We start from the raw sequence: 15477 nt of genomic DNA, 5'->3' as shown, positions 1-15477 counted from the left end.
AGAAAGTATATGTACTAAGATATGTATTAAAACAGGAGTGGAGCATGGTGGTATGTTCCCACCAAGGTTATTCACAGCAAAATAAAGAGAATGTTTGCTGATAAATGGAGAAACAAAGGCATAAACATAAATGTAGAAAATAATAACCATCTCAGATTTGGTAGGGGCATAGTCATTATAGCAACCAATCAAAAACTATTGCAGGAAATTATTGCAGGTTATTTTAAAAGCAGATACCAGTAAATTGGAAAGGCATTCAAGAAAGTATGACAATTACTCGTATGACTGAAAAATATGTCCGCACTTTAATACATGGAATGGTGTGTGTAAATATATCACAGAGGTCAATGGCAGATCTGTATATAACCAAACATTTTATTTAGCTCAACAGAACCGCTTAATCTATGCAAGTATAATACAGGTAACAGGCGATGACAATGGAGAGTCTGTACCGTGGAGAATACCAAGCCACACAGCTATGTTCCACAATGTCCGTCTGGGGTATCAATAATGCACGCCTTCCTATATATGGAAACACTTGTAGCCCATACATGAATCAGTCTTAACTTAATTGAATGAAATGTCATGGTCACGTGAAGACAAATGCACTGATGCGCATGAGACTAGCGTGATAAAGGCTACAAATTGGAGTGTTAGAAGAAAACACGTTGGAATAAATCTCGGAATTTTTAATGCAACATTTTTTAAGTGTTAAATCTTAATGAATCACAAATGGACGGCAGTGAACGTACCGTTACGCACAAGTGGTCATACATTAGATTTCTACTTTCATTTCATTTTATCAAAACATAAAACATGTCCTCGATAAGCCAAGAGGGATCCACACCAGTTGCAGATTGTTTCAGAGCGAGCACCGTAATTCATCTGGAACAAAACCCTGAACTCGGAGTGCGTGACCACCGGCCCTCTGCGAGGTCCCCCCGTGGGACTCATCTGGCCCGTGACTACAACTGCCACGGCCCGTGGGCCACACGAGGCCTACGACTTTGACGTGTCACACAAATGATATCCATCCGTCACCGCAAACATCTCAGCCACACTAATCGGGTACTAGAGGGGACGAATTATGACCCGGCAACATCGCGTTTCTTAATGCATCACCCTCAGTAACTTGTGTCACTGGCGTAACGTTACTTCTTTTCGTTCTCATTGGATAACGACGCGAGGGTTTATGTTCATGTGTGGTTGCCCACCAAAGATATGAACGTTATATTTGGCCCTCAGTGAGGAGAATCTGCATCAGCCGGTACCGAAAACTTCAAAAGGACTCGGACACTGTTCCCATGAGCAGCCATTTGGTTCAGAAAGGTACGTACTGATACTGCATCGTTGTTCAAAAGTATTTGGTTTATGCATACAGTTGTACACTAAACCGTGAACAGGAATCCTGCGAGTGCTCGTGCAGTCAGAACCATGGCTCTAGTCTGGTAGACATCAATCGGCCAGCTCAATAACACGAAGGCAGATGTCGTCTGAAACACATTTCAGGAAAGAGTAAATAAAATACAAATACTTTTTCTTCGTAACATTTGAAAAACACGTTAAACCGCCCCAAAAATGCTCATGCTTTCTAAGAAATTAGCAATAATGGATACAATAATAAACCATTGCATTTTAAGATGATGCATACATCTGGTTGCATGTGTAAGAATCGATGTACTTCGATGAACACGTGCTGTTGTCGGGGTGGAACAGTGGTGCAGCGGTTAGTTCGATTTCCGGCCACGGCGATGACGAGTGGCGAGTGAGATCTGAACCAGTCCTGCCCCCCCCCCCCCCTTTCACCAACTCACTCACCGGTGTGCTGATGGTCAAAACAACCACAATAAGTGATATGGCACGGAGAAGCGTTTATCCAGTAGATTGACGAAGGGCTGTAAAGGATAATTATGAACGGTATTGCTGCTCTATGTAATCGGTTCACATGACGCCTGCGGCCCCGGGGACCGATTCTTTAAAAAAAATTGCAACATTTCATCGAATCCACTGCAGGGTGAATCGTTACAATCCTCATTTCTCAACAGATGAACCGAATTAATGTAATATATATTGTTCATGCTTGGAGAATATGTTCATGATAAACATACATCCCACCATTCTTTTGTATCATCATAATTAGCCATGGTCAAGCCACTGTTGGATAAAGGCCTCCCAAGCTGCCGGCACCTGTCAAGATCCTGCGGTATTACAATCTACCCAGCACCGGCGCACGAACTCATTTCATTACTCCATCTCTGCAATGGATGGACGTCTTATCTGATCATTTGTATCACATCCGGAAATTAAGTCCAAAGGTTACTTTATTAATCTTGCACGTATGAGTTAACTGCAACACAATGTGTGCACTGCTAATACAGTAATTACTCTCTAGACAGATTAAAAAGAACTCTGATGAGATTCATTTTCAGTTTTCTACGTGTCGACACTTTAGCCATTCCACTGTTGTGTCACGGTTTATGAGATTTGCATTCCTTATAAAAAAATCCAGCGATCTCTGAAATATCAATCTGACAAACCGCCAGTGAAAGTGGTTCCCGGCCACATTTCTGAAACAAAACCACTTCCCACCAATAAGTAACGTTTGCCACATGTACCATGGGAAGCGTATAACGACAAAAAAAGATGTAAACACAGAGGGTCTAATCTTCCCATCAGTGCCACTACACAGGATTGTCACGAACCTCGCTGTGTGCCAGATGCAATTTAAGGATGGATGCTTTTATCCTGCGTGTTTAAACTGCATTCTGGGTTATTTTGCAACACAATGTGTGGGGGTGCACACGCTCACAGAAATGCATCTATGCACTCTCATGGCATTGTCTCAGTGTTTCACGGAAATAATTTGGATTGTGTGCATTGGTGCGAGCGTCCTGTACATTCCACGCACAAATGTACGTACACCAGGGATGTGCTCTCAATGAATAAAAAAAAACTAGAAAATCAGGCCTAAATGTATATTTTTTTGCAATTTTGAATCAATCTAAAAACCGAAAATTACATCGCTGGTATGGTATCTTTCGCACGATTTTTCCGGCATAAGAGGTGTCGCACGGTATTGAGTGATATCACCATTGTAGTGCAAATACATTTCACGTTACACTACAGAGTGCAAATGATCCGAAAGTCCCAAAAAAAATCTCATTGTATTTAAATATCCCAACAAAAATTATCTGAAACTCATCCCTAATGTATACACTTGTGTTTGGATCAAAAATTTATGTTGGAAGCACCCTAAAATTGTATCTCATCACCCAGAAACACAAATCCTGCACTGTGCATTGCGCACTATGATGGAAAGTTCAAACACTCTACGTTTGTTTAAACATCAGTCACGCGACAAAACTTACCGCGTTAAAACGTGGGATTACACAATACTCTAATGAGAAAAGAAATGTAATTTTTGTTTCACTCACACATGCGCACGCAAGCACGTTAACAACGGAACGTTCGCGCGAAGAAGAGCTGTTTACCAACTTAACGTCACGAAACAAAATTGACGATTGCTTAGCAAGGTGACCGTTTTTCCGCGCGTAGAGGCCCCGACAGGGTGGGGAGAAGCGACGACGCAGTCCACTCGAGCCACACGGCGCACCTCCGATTAGCACGGGTGGCTACGTACGGTGCGAAGGAAGTTCAACATGCGTACATACGGTGCACTCCATGATCACTAGCGGAGCCGCACTCATTGCCCATTTTCCGTTTTCTCACACACGAGCAAATAACACGCACGCACGCACTGCTGGTGACGTAGAAAACTCAAACGTTGCGCAAACCCGCTTTACATTTCCCAAGTCCAGTGTCCCCCAAGGTCACGCCTCTTGTCTGACCCTTGTGGGCGATGGAACAGCGCACCGGTGGCAAAGTGGGTTTGTGCGATTAAGTTACACGAAGCTCTTGCGAATGCATCGCTGAAATTCCACAAACTATCTCATCGGGATTATTATTCATTTTGAATTTCATAACGTAAAAAAAAGTTCGTAGCACCTGTGTAAGGCTTAACTGTTCAATGAAATCCGCGTGAACTACAACCTGTGCGTGGATATGGCAAACATGAAGTGCATAATCCTTGGTATAATGGGGAGGGCACACCACGAGTCAGTAAGGGGCTGTTGTCTTTCGCTGCTTCAGTTTAAGGTGTCACAGTCATGTAAACTGACTTGAATAAATGCACTCTCACGTTAAACGAGGGTTGATATTTCGTAAGAGTAAGGAACTTTTTTAAAATTCACAACACGACGACGAGCCGGCGCGGATCTGACGGCAAAGCTTTGCCGCAGTATTGCCGATTCCCCAACTATAACCACCAGTACGACCGATGCACGTCTGTCACCGTGACGCCGACATGAAGGCTCCGTCACGGAGGAGCGCCGGTTGGGCACGCAGCAATACGTAGTCGTGCCCCAAGCCGGACCTCGCCGTCGTCCGAGCCACGTGCACCTTCCGTGGCACGCTCTGGTGACGTTCCGCCGGGGCCAACACTGCGGCCAGCACGGAGGTCAATGTGCAAAACGCCCGTGACATCCCGAACTCCAACTCGCCGTCGCTCAGCCTGGGTCAATTCCTCCAATGTCTGTGCCTTAAGCTGGGATTGCTGTTGTTGGGATTGCTGTTGTCGGGGTTGCTGCCGTTCCAATATCCGTTCCTTCATGCTCGATTCGTTTGACCCATGTTCACTCCCGTTCCCCCCCTCCCCCATAACGCGGTGGGCAAGCCGCCTAAAATCTCAGCGGCCTATGTCTTCTTTCCCTTCGATCGCGATCCTGGCTTCATGCTCAAATGAACAGGTTCGCTTCGGCCACCCTAGGGACGACTGCTGCGGCACCTGGGCAGCTGTGTGACACTTTGCGGGGTTTCTGCGCCACAACCGATTGAGTGATGTGCTGCAGACAAGCGGCGCAGCTCCGAGCACATGTTCATCGGTACCAGGGAGTCTGATCAACGCCTTTAGTGAGCACCCTGTGTAGACCACTTTTATATTATACCGACAGACAGCGGTGGATTGCTCTATCGATTCATCGATGAATATCATATCGATTTTGAATTAAGGGGATCACATCGCCCCTGCAGCCACTAGAGGCGCTACCACTCACCGTAATGTGAAAAAATATCGATTGCAAATCAACAATTCCTTGAATCGCCATGGCAGGGGATGGGGTAGGGGGAGATCATTTTGCCAGGGTTTTGTTTACACAGAAAAAAATATATTTCATGCTGCCAAGGCCTATTATTTTACATTGACAGCCAGTAAGGGTCTGTAAAGTGCACGCAGTTTGCTAAGCATACACTCCTGCAGCAATATAACCAGCACATGGCACAAACATCCTGTTCTTGTTGTTGCCGTCGTCAGCCTGGAACTTCCCAGCTGGGGCAAGGCCCTCGCCCACAGACACCTTGCAAACAACCTCCCCCCCCCCACGCGGGAGACCGATTTCACGAGAAACGAACCGGATCTGCTGAATCACCGATTTTCTCCCTAACTGCACCGACCGCATTTGTCCCGCTCCGCGAACGCGCGTTGGGATGGCGTGCCCACCCCCGCGAGGCGCTGCGCTACGGCTGGCAGCTGGTGGCGGCGACCTCCTGGTAAAAGCGCGCCACGAAGCCGGCGTCGGCCTGCTCCAGGCGGTTGAGGAAGCCGTTGCGCTCGTCCTCGCTCCAGCTCTCGAACCACTGCGTCCACAGGCGCAGCTGGCACTCGAAGATGCTGGGCGCGCGGTCCGACACGCCGAGCGCCTGCAGCCCGTCGAGCAGCGCGCACAGCTTCCCCGGCGTCGCCTTGAGCACGAGGTCGCGCAGGAAGCGCTCGCGCTGCGGGCCGCTCCAGCTCTCGTACCAGTGCAGCACGCACTTCACCTCCTGCGCCGTGATGTACGATGTGATGGCCGCGGCCTCGTCCTCCTCCGACATGGCCACCGGCACCTGGGAACGCGTGCGAACGAACGCAATCAAACATCACAACGACAACGATAACAATAACACGAGATGACCGTTAACGTCCTTGCGCAGAATATAAGCCAACAACGTCAATAAACAGACAAATCGCCACCTTCACGGATCTGTTCCTCCATGAAAAAAAATATTTTAAGTATTTTTTTGAACACCCTATCAGCCACATGGCCTTCTGAGAGTTGTTTTTTTTCAGCAGCATCAGCTCAACACAAGTAAACTGTGAACCGGTTCCAACATTCAGCGTCTCATCAGCAGTGAGGCTCGTTTGAACCAATGCTGGTGAACTGCCAGATGTTTAGGCAAAGGCCCTCTCTGTTACATATGGGTCCTCAAAACAATACTTACGTTTTTTTTACACGGAGGGACAGAAGTGGGAAGGAGGCGAATAGTCAGCTTATTTATTTTGTAACTTATATTCCCCATAGTTGCGCTCATGATTAACTGCGTTACAAATACAGTAGTTGAGTCACAATTGCGTGCATACATTTTTATATGGTTGCTTTCAGCCCAACGGTATATGCTCTAAACAACTCGATTGAAACGCAGTCTTCAAGACGCACCCGCCGAGTGAATAACGGAGAAGAGGGCGCATCTTACAATCCGGAGAAGACCGAGTCTGTGCCCCGTCACGGCTGATGGGCCGCACCTCACAAGTCTGATTGTCCGAATGCCTGTCAAACCCACGCAAGCAGCACCAACTGCTCCGTGAACAGGCAATATAAATGAAATTACAGGTTGATTAAAATAACAGCAGCTTTTTCTTACAGTCACCGAGAGAGCTTGCCATTGCGCATGACTGGTGTTAGTCATTTACAGAGAGAGTTGAATAGTTTTGGTTGGGGAGGGTTGGTGGTCAAATGATGGATTTTGACAAGCTGCTATTCGTCATCTGCATTTGGATTTATTTTAAGGCATACCAAGAGTCTCAACATTGTTTATTAAATTGTTAAAATAAATGTGTTGAGATGCCAGCCGTATACGACATCAACAGGGTTATACACAGGGCTTTAATTCTCACCGCATATTTCCTGGGTTGCTGGTAGACTGGAGATGGCTCATGACTTAGAGCCACAGCGAGAAGAATGGCGGATGCAGTGTGCCAGGTATAATAGTAGTAATATTACTATTATAAGAATGCCGTTCAAGGGACACATTCTGGTAAAATGCTACTAGGGACTCGAGATTTTAAAAACGTCAAGAGGTCATCATGGCCAACGCCACCAAAGCCACCAGGGCCACCGTACCTCATCACCACTCTCATCTGGCAGAGCCTATGACAGAGTTAACACCCAACCCCATAAGTCTGCTCTTACCACACCCCACCATCTGGCTTTAGGTCCACCCTTTGGGTTTTCCCTCACTGCGTTGCCGGTCTCGGTAGCCTTCCATTTCCCTTCCTGCACATTTTTCCCTATCGGCAGCGATCTCCTCTTCCGCATTACGTTCACAATTTTTCTCTATCGTATTCTAGTTTTTACTTTCAAGTAGCTTAACCCGTTCTCCCAGGAATTTCATAGCATTCTCGGCATGAACCTAAGTTCAAAGGGCCAAAGCTGCTTTTATAGGCGTTTTAGGGAAGGGCAATCTCTCTGGCCTGTGGAGCCGGTGGATACAGAGCGGAACGTAAACAGACATTTAAAGACAAGAGTGCCTCGAACGTTTATGAGTAATTAAGGCACCAGGCCCCGTCACACCACACTCCCCCAATGGCCCCTCTTCCTGTATTGCTGTAGCTGGCTTCCCCAGTGCTCCATCTCGAGTCGGGGTGTCAAACACACGGCCCGCAGGCCGCACCCAGCTCACCAAGAGCCTTCCTCTGGCCTGCCACGTGTTTTAATAAATAAAAAATTTCAAACTTTCTACTCAAATACAACCTGAACTTAAACCGGCCATTGAAACGGGGGATTTGGCGTGCCCTGTCGCAAAATAAAAAAGTTATTTTCCCACGCTTTCGGGTTTTGAATCGGAAAATGAATACCATATTATTTTGCTTTTCATTTTCATCGGCCAAACTGTGTGACCCACAGGAGGTGCATTTGAATCCAAACTGGCCTGCTATCCAATGAAATCATCGCTGCCACGCAGGGACATACATACAACAATGTGAAGGGTCAGTCTGAAATATGAACCTTACACGAGGAGGCTGGGTGACTCAGAGGTCAGGGCGCTGAGCTGGCAACCACAGATACCCAGAGTTAGAATCCAGGCAGCTGCCTGTCATTAAATTAGGTTCGCATGTCTAGAGTTGATTGTCTCAGCCTGGCCACCAATGACTGCACACAAAAAGCCAACACAGTAAACTTGGTTCTGCGCTTAATTTGGCTGAATTCCAGCTCTAAGAATAGAAAATAACGGTTTGAATGTAATTTGTTAAACGTGTTTGTGTGAGTAAGAAAGTGCTGCCTCCTACTGCGTTCATCATAAGTCATTTGCAGCGATCTCAGTGGCTCTGTCATATCCACTTCCATGGACTGCACTGCTCTGTGAGAGATCCGAAGGATACCTCATCTTATGATGGCACGCAAAGCATCGTCAGGATGATTATATTTTATTGTTATTTATGATTACGCTCGTTTACCCAGGAAAACCTCACTGAGTCTCAAGACTCTTTTTCAGAACGGTCCTGCCAAGTTTTCACAGTATGGGGGCGATGTTGCCACTGTGTGTAATGCCAATTGAGTTAGGAACGTGAGTGTTACCGCTGCCCCCCACTGCCCATACATTTTTTTGTAGAAAAGCAAAACATTTTTCGTAAAAATGTGAACCTGACAAGCATACACATGCATGACTAGCAGCGAATTTCCATGCAATCAGACACCGACCACTACATCATTAATCAAGACCACCTCCCCAATCTGTATCACCACTGTTGTTGTATCTGCCCCCCCCCCCCCCCGCCAACCCCACGCAGCAATCGAAGGAGCGGGTATATTTTTGTCAAGGTCATCTCACCGTTTCAAAAATATATTTGTTTATACTTTTTTTCAAGGTCAGAGCGATTTCAGGGCTGCTAGAATGCGGACAGCTCGCTCGCGAAGGATGCAGCCCGCAAGCCCGACGTGTGAGCTCATTCATGCCGCCCTGTCGACTGGTGCCGCCCCACTTGCTCCACTTGCCTTACCCACGTTCTGAAACGTCTGCAGACGCACTGCCCTTTTGAGCACGACTTGACGTACGTCTGAGACACTTTCCCGCACCAAACCTCGCTTGCCCGGTGTCTCCTCCTGCCCCCTTGTGCCGTGCCCAGCGCTAAGTTGCTTGTGAGCAACCAGGCGTTGCCGCTGCTCCGACTCGTGCCGTGCAGCTCTTTAGTGAACCAAATTCGTTGTCATGCTCTTTGTCGTTATAACATTTTTACCCCGTGCCCCGACTGGACATGTGTGAAAAAGAGCTTTATAGCTCATCGGATTCCTCCAGTGTAAATCAATATTCGGATTCTTATTCTGAACCTGCTGCTCGATGAAGGCCACCATGTTGGTCATCGGGATTATTTTACCAAACTTCACCCGGCTAGTCCGAGATAGTCGGTGAAGTTGGGACACACATATGTTCGAACACAGTATAGTACAAACTTCAAATCTAGATAGTACAGTACAATGGATTTTTTCTGCACTGCCCTCTACTGAAAATGTAATACAACGCCTGTTTTAAGTACAGTGGGTCCCATCTGAGCACTATCCAGGCTCACCCCAGCTTAGCTTTTAAGAGTAATGGAGATCAGGCGCATTCCGAATGATTTGGTCATGGGCCCTGCTTCCACAATAGAATGATTGAGCTTTAAAAGCCATGCTTTTTCATGGAACACTACATCTTCAAGAGATTCATGAATTCATAAAACACTGCTGAACTATGATGAGCATAGATATGGAAGGCTGTAGTCTATACCACCACCGAATGCTGCAGGTTCTGTTTAACAGTGTACGCACTGCTGGTAATTAGTTAAAACCAGTTCGAGTTTACTTTATTTGAACAAGAGTTGTGGGGAAAGTAGAGGTTTGCCGAGGGCAATGGGTTGATGGGTACCTTATTCTGGCGAACAACACCTGCCAAGTTGATGATTTACCTGTCTATTAAACTCTAACACTTTATAGCCAGCGTATATAAATGGTGCAGTGCTCAGCGTACTTTGCAATGAACTTGGCGGTCAAACTTTTGATTCCGGGCCACAGCTGGTTTCATTTGCGAGTGATATCGAAACCGATTCTGGGCCTCCCTCTTCACCAACCCGCACTGACCAGTGTGGTGAAGTATGGTTAAACAATCCCACGACCAACATGGTGTGGGTAGGACTTCATCCAACAGAAGAGATTGACACAGGGATACAAACTATTTTTACTTTATATACAATATTCTTATCTACAACTTTTGCTACTCAATAAGGGTTGCTCATCATGATAATCTTCCAGTTATCCACAGACTAAAAAGGACATCTAAGAGGAAGATGGTTGCAGACCCACCAGAGTATAAGAGTCACCGTGCCTATGATGTTACACGCAAGATAGTATTTTCGTCTGGCACGTCACAGTGCGTGCGCGGGGCACGCGTGACATGACATATGCCAAAATGTTAGCGGCGGGTCAGGGTGACTTCAAGAATAGTTGGGCGTAGTTGTTTGTACATGAGTTTACTCACAAAATGCACACGTGAGGCAAGGCTGGACTGAACACACTCAGGAACTCTGGGCTGCGCCGAATTTGGCTCCTGCACAGAAAGTATTTATAAAGGACCTGGCTGGGTGGGTCAGGGACCTTTCCCTGTGTTGTTAGCGAGCACTTAGAAGCTGGGTTAGGCTCCAGGCCGCCCCCAGTGATTGAATCGGGTTTCCAATGGTGGCGAGTTGACATCTCAACCCACTCACTCACAACAGCCTAAAAACTAAAAAAATATAGCTGATGGCCACTGACAGATGTAAATTCTAATGGCATCATGGAACAGCTATGAAGAGCAAATGTGGCACATAGTTGCACTAAAGCTTACAATTAGAAAAAACCACGAACATTTAAAATAATCAAATTTGGAGCCCATATTTGTTTATCGTGAATTCTAACTTTCTAAACGGCTCAGGCTAAACACGAACAATAAATTATCCCCATCACCAGTGAACCAAGTCAGTCGTCTTTTATGGAGTGTGACACTAAAGCTGCCTGCTTTCCAGTTACAAATATGAAATGTGGTTTGTCGCTCGACTCTGCATAAGCCAACGCTGAGGATTACACATTTTGATTGCATTGGGATGCCAAGAACGCGGAGGAGAAAGCGGCGCATGGACCGAGTGTGGAGAAGAGGAAACTGAAGGGACTTCACAAGTAGTTCAGTGGTGTCATCTTCCAAGGCCATTCTCCGACATCACGTGGTACACTGCTCCCTCCTAGACATGGTGTCGATAGTCCAACTGGAATTCGAGCGAAAGAAAGGGAAGACCAAAAGGTGCGCACGTCTTCATATAAACCAGTTAGTAAAGCAGTTAGTAAAGCAGTTAGTAAAGCAGTTAGTAAAGCAGTTAGTAAACCATGACCTGCTGCAGGTTCTGTGATATCCCCTTCACATGCGTTTCTGTCGTCGCGATTGTGTAGTCGAAGGCGTCTGTCACATTTCTATCAGGGCCCCATGGTGTACAGTGCAGTCTCTAACTACCGTTCACGCAATCTCTCCCTCGCTCTCTCGCTGCTGTGAAGGAGGGCCATTGCCCGAAACCCCATCTCTATCACCGCTGCACGCGATTTCCTTCGTCGGGGCAGCGTTATCGACGAATGCGTTGCCGCCGCGTTGCCATCTCGTTGTGCCTGGCCGCGTGGCGCGACGTTGAAAGTGCTCGACTCACAATTGGAACGTCGGACATCCCGCCCCGGGGGTCACGTCAACGTCCTTCCAGCGTCAAAATAACTAAATAACTTGGGGGGGTGGCCCCACTTTGTCGGAAGTGCCCATCCGGTCTCCCTCTGCGTGTACAATCGACGCCACGCCGCGGGGTCAAGCGACACCGTCGACGCAAGAGAGGCAACTTCGGCGGCGAGAGATCGGCGCGCTTGTGCGAGCGTCGTTGCCGTCTCTGGGCTCGCGTGGCACGAGGGGGGGGGGTTGGATTTTGGCGAGGACCGCGTTGCCGTGGAAACCCATCGCGGCGAAATTTACCCGCTTGTGACGTCACGAGCCAGCGGCCGGCACGTGGAGTGACGTCACTCGGCGTCAACATGTGGAACACCACGAATAAGATTCTAGCTGGAAAGAGCACAGAACGCATCTGGAGGATTTAGGTAACAAAGCAATTTCGCAATGTCTCCTTCATTTCTAGATTTGAAGCATTTAACATGATTTGAAGCATTTCACATGAAGCATTTCACATGAAAACAAAGGCATTGTTTGTTTACAAAGCCCATTGGCCACGCGGCCTCTGGGAGTGGGTAATCTCAGACCACGAGGCTGATGGGACGTGTAAAACGCCCTTGTTTTGTCTCTGCGGAGACATCAGAATCTGTATTTATAATGGAGGAACCCGGTGAGCTATAAAGCTCGTTTTCACAGACAGATGTATGGAGCCGTCCGTCCGTCTGTGTTGTTCCTTAGTCTAAAATAGAATCAATCACCTATTGACGACCTTGCACTTTGTTTAAACAATTAGCAAACATTGTCCGGGGGTTAGAAATCTGGACCAAATCTCAGTGGCCGTGCACACGAGGCCGTAGAGAGAGACAGAGGCTCGGAAAAGACAACAGCCCGGTTCTGGTAGCTGCGGCAGTGGTGGCGATGATGGTGGTGATGGTGGTGAAAGTGATGCTGGTAGTAGTTGCTGGTTGTGGTGATGATGATGATGATAACAGTGATTATGATGGTGGTGGTGGTGCTGATGGCGATGATAATGGTGGTGGTTGTTGTAGTGATCATGGTAATGATGGTGGATGTGGTGATGATGGATGTGGTGATAATGATGGATGTGGTGATGATGGATGTGGTAATGACGATGGTGGATGTGGTGATGATGGTGGATGTGGTGATGATGATGGTGGTGGATGTGGTGGTGGTGGATCTGGTGATGATGATAACAGTGATTATGATGGTGGTGGTGCTGATGGCGATGATAATGGTGGTGGTTGTTGTAGTGATCATGGTAATAATGGTGGTGATAATGATGGATGTGGTGATAATGATGGTGGTGATAATGATGGTGGTGGTAATGACGATGGTGGATGTGGTGATGATGGTGGATGAGGTGATGATGATGGTGGTGGATGTGGTGATGGTGGTGGATGTGGTGATGGTGGATGAGGTGATGACGGTGGATGTGGTGATGATGGTGGATGTGGTAATGACGATGGTGGATGTGGTGGTTGATGATGATGGTGGATGTGGTGATGACGATGGTGATGACGATGGTGATGATGTTGATAATGACGATGGTGGATGTGGTGATGATGGTGGTGATGATGATGGTGGTGGTTATGATGGTGGTGGTTATGACGATGGTGATGATGGTGATGATGATGGTGGTAATGATGATGGTGATGATGATGGTTATGACGATGGTGATGATGATGATGATGGTTATGACGATGATGATGGTGATGTTGTTGTTGTTGACTCGTCCTCGCCTCAGGCGGCCGCCCACCGAGCTGCGGCTGTCTCCACGGGCCTCACGCACGCGGAGCCATCGCCTCGCCTCGCCTACATAACGCGGCCCAGCGGCCACCACGACACCTGCCCACACCTCTCCACACACACACACACACCCCTCCGTCTCCACCACTACCATCTACCTCACTCTGTCCCCTCTCTCCCATCTCCCTCAACATCTCCACTTCTCTGTCTCTCTCGCTCCATCCCTGCCCCCGTCTCTCCCAGCCAGCCGGGTCCACACCCTCGGCTCGCCGCGGACGAGCGCCATCACCTCGACGGGGCAGGCGGTCTCCTCGACTCCCCCTCCCTGCCTCACGCTGCTGCTGCTGCTGCTGCCGATGTCGCCTCGACTGCTGCTCCACCGCCGCCGCCGCTGCTGCTGCTGAGAGGAGCCCTGAGGACTGCGCCTCACGCCGCCCTGAGGACTCGCGCCGCCTCCATCGCCGCCTCCATCGCCACTGCCCCCACTCCCACCCCCCCTGACCCCCCCCCCACTCCCATCCCCCCTGACCCCCCACCCCCCCCGGATGTTCCGGGCTGCGGGGGAACTGCTGCGATCAGAGGCGCACGCCGGGGAGCAGCAATACACACAGCACACACACAGCACACACACACATCACACACACACAACACAGTACACACTACACACACACACCCAGCACACACACAGCCAGCACACACACATCACACACACACAGCACACACACACACACATCACACACACACAGTACACACACAACACACAGTACACACAACACACAGTACACACAGCACACACACCCAGCACACACACCCAGCACACACACACAGCACACACACACAGCACACACACACAGCACACACACACAGCACACACACACAACACAGTACACACACACACAGCACACACACACACATCACACACCCAGTACACACACACACAGTACACACACAGTACACACACACAGCACACACACCCAGCACACACACACAGCACACAACACAGTACACACACACACAACACAGTACACACAGCGCACACACACACACATTACACACACAACACAGAGTACACACAGTACACACGCTACACACACTACACACACACAGTACACACACAACACAGAGTACACACACAACACACAGCACACACACACAACACAGTACACACTACACACAGTACACACACAGTACACACACAACACACAGTACACACACAGTACACAGCACACACACAGCACACACAACACAGTACACACACACAGCACACACAACACAGTACCCACACACAACACAGTACACACACAGCACACACACAACACACAGTACACACACAGTACACACACAGTACACACAGTACACACACACAGCACACAGTACACACACAACACACAGTACACACACACAACACACACACAGCACACACACAGTACACACACACAGCACACAGTACACACACAGTACACACACTACACACAGTACACACACAACACACACAACACACACACACTACACACAACACACATTACACACACAACACACAGACACACACTACACACACACAACACACAGTACACACACAGCACACAGTCCACACACAACACACAGTACACACACAGTACACACACACCACACAGTACACACAGTACACACACATTACACACAGTACACACAGCACACACAACACACAGTACACACACAACACACAGTACACACACAGCACACAGTACACACACATAGCACACAGTACACACACACAACACACACACAGCACACACAGCACACACACACAGCACACACACAGCACGTGTGCCGAACTGGCAGACACGAGTCCCAAGCGACCTTAACGGGAGAAAAACTCCTTAGAAAAAGTTTTTTTTTTAAATAACGCTTTTATCCACAACTTCGTTTAACTCG

General features: G+C 48.1%; 1 protein-coding gene across 2 annotated transcripts; it reads right to left on the bottom strand.

The window, feature by feature from the left end:
- Window positions 1–357: 357 nt before the first annotated feature.
- C11H14orf119 (chromosome 11 C14orf119 homolog) lies at window positions 358–14040 on the bottom strand. 2 transcript variants are annotated; one of them, XM_061549736.1, is made up of 2 exons: window positions 13853–14040; window positions 358–5940 (listed from the first exon to the last, which is right to left on the bottom strand). In XM_061549736.1, the coding sequence occupies exon 2, from the start codon at window positions 5926–5928 to the stop codon at window positions 5572–5574; it is 357 nt and encodes a 118-aa protein (XP_061405720.1). In that variant the 5' UTR covers window positions 5929–5940; window positions 13853–14040; the 3' UTR covers window positions 358–5571. The 2 variants fall into 2 exon arrangements, with proteins under 2 accessions (XP_061405720.1, XP_061405719.1); XM_061549735.1 differs by lacking the exon at window positions 13853–14040 and adding an exon at window positions 11792–11912.
- Window positions 14041–15477: the final 1437 nt, after the last annotated feature.

Source organism: Lethenteron reissneri, chromosome 11 (assembly GCF_015708825.2).
Source record: "Lethenteron reissneri isolate LAM-NWPU_2019-01 chromosome 11, ASM1570882v1, whole genome shotgun sequence".
NCBI classification, from domain to species: Eukaryota; Metazoa; Chordata; class Hyperoartia; order Petromyzontiformes; family Petromyzontidae; genus Lethenteron; species Lethenteron reissneri.
The sequence above is the reverse complement of the archived record's forward strand: the minus strand, read 5'-3'. Positions and strand labels throughout refer to the sequence as shown.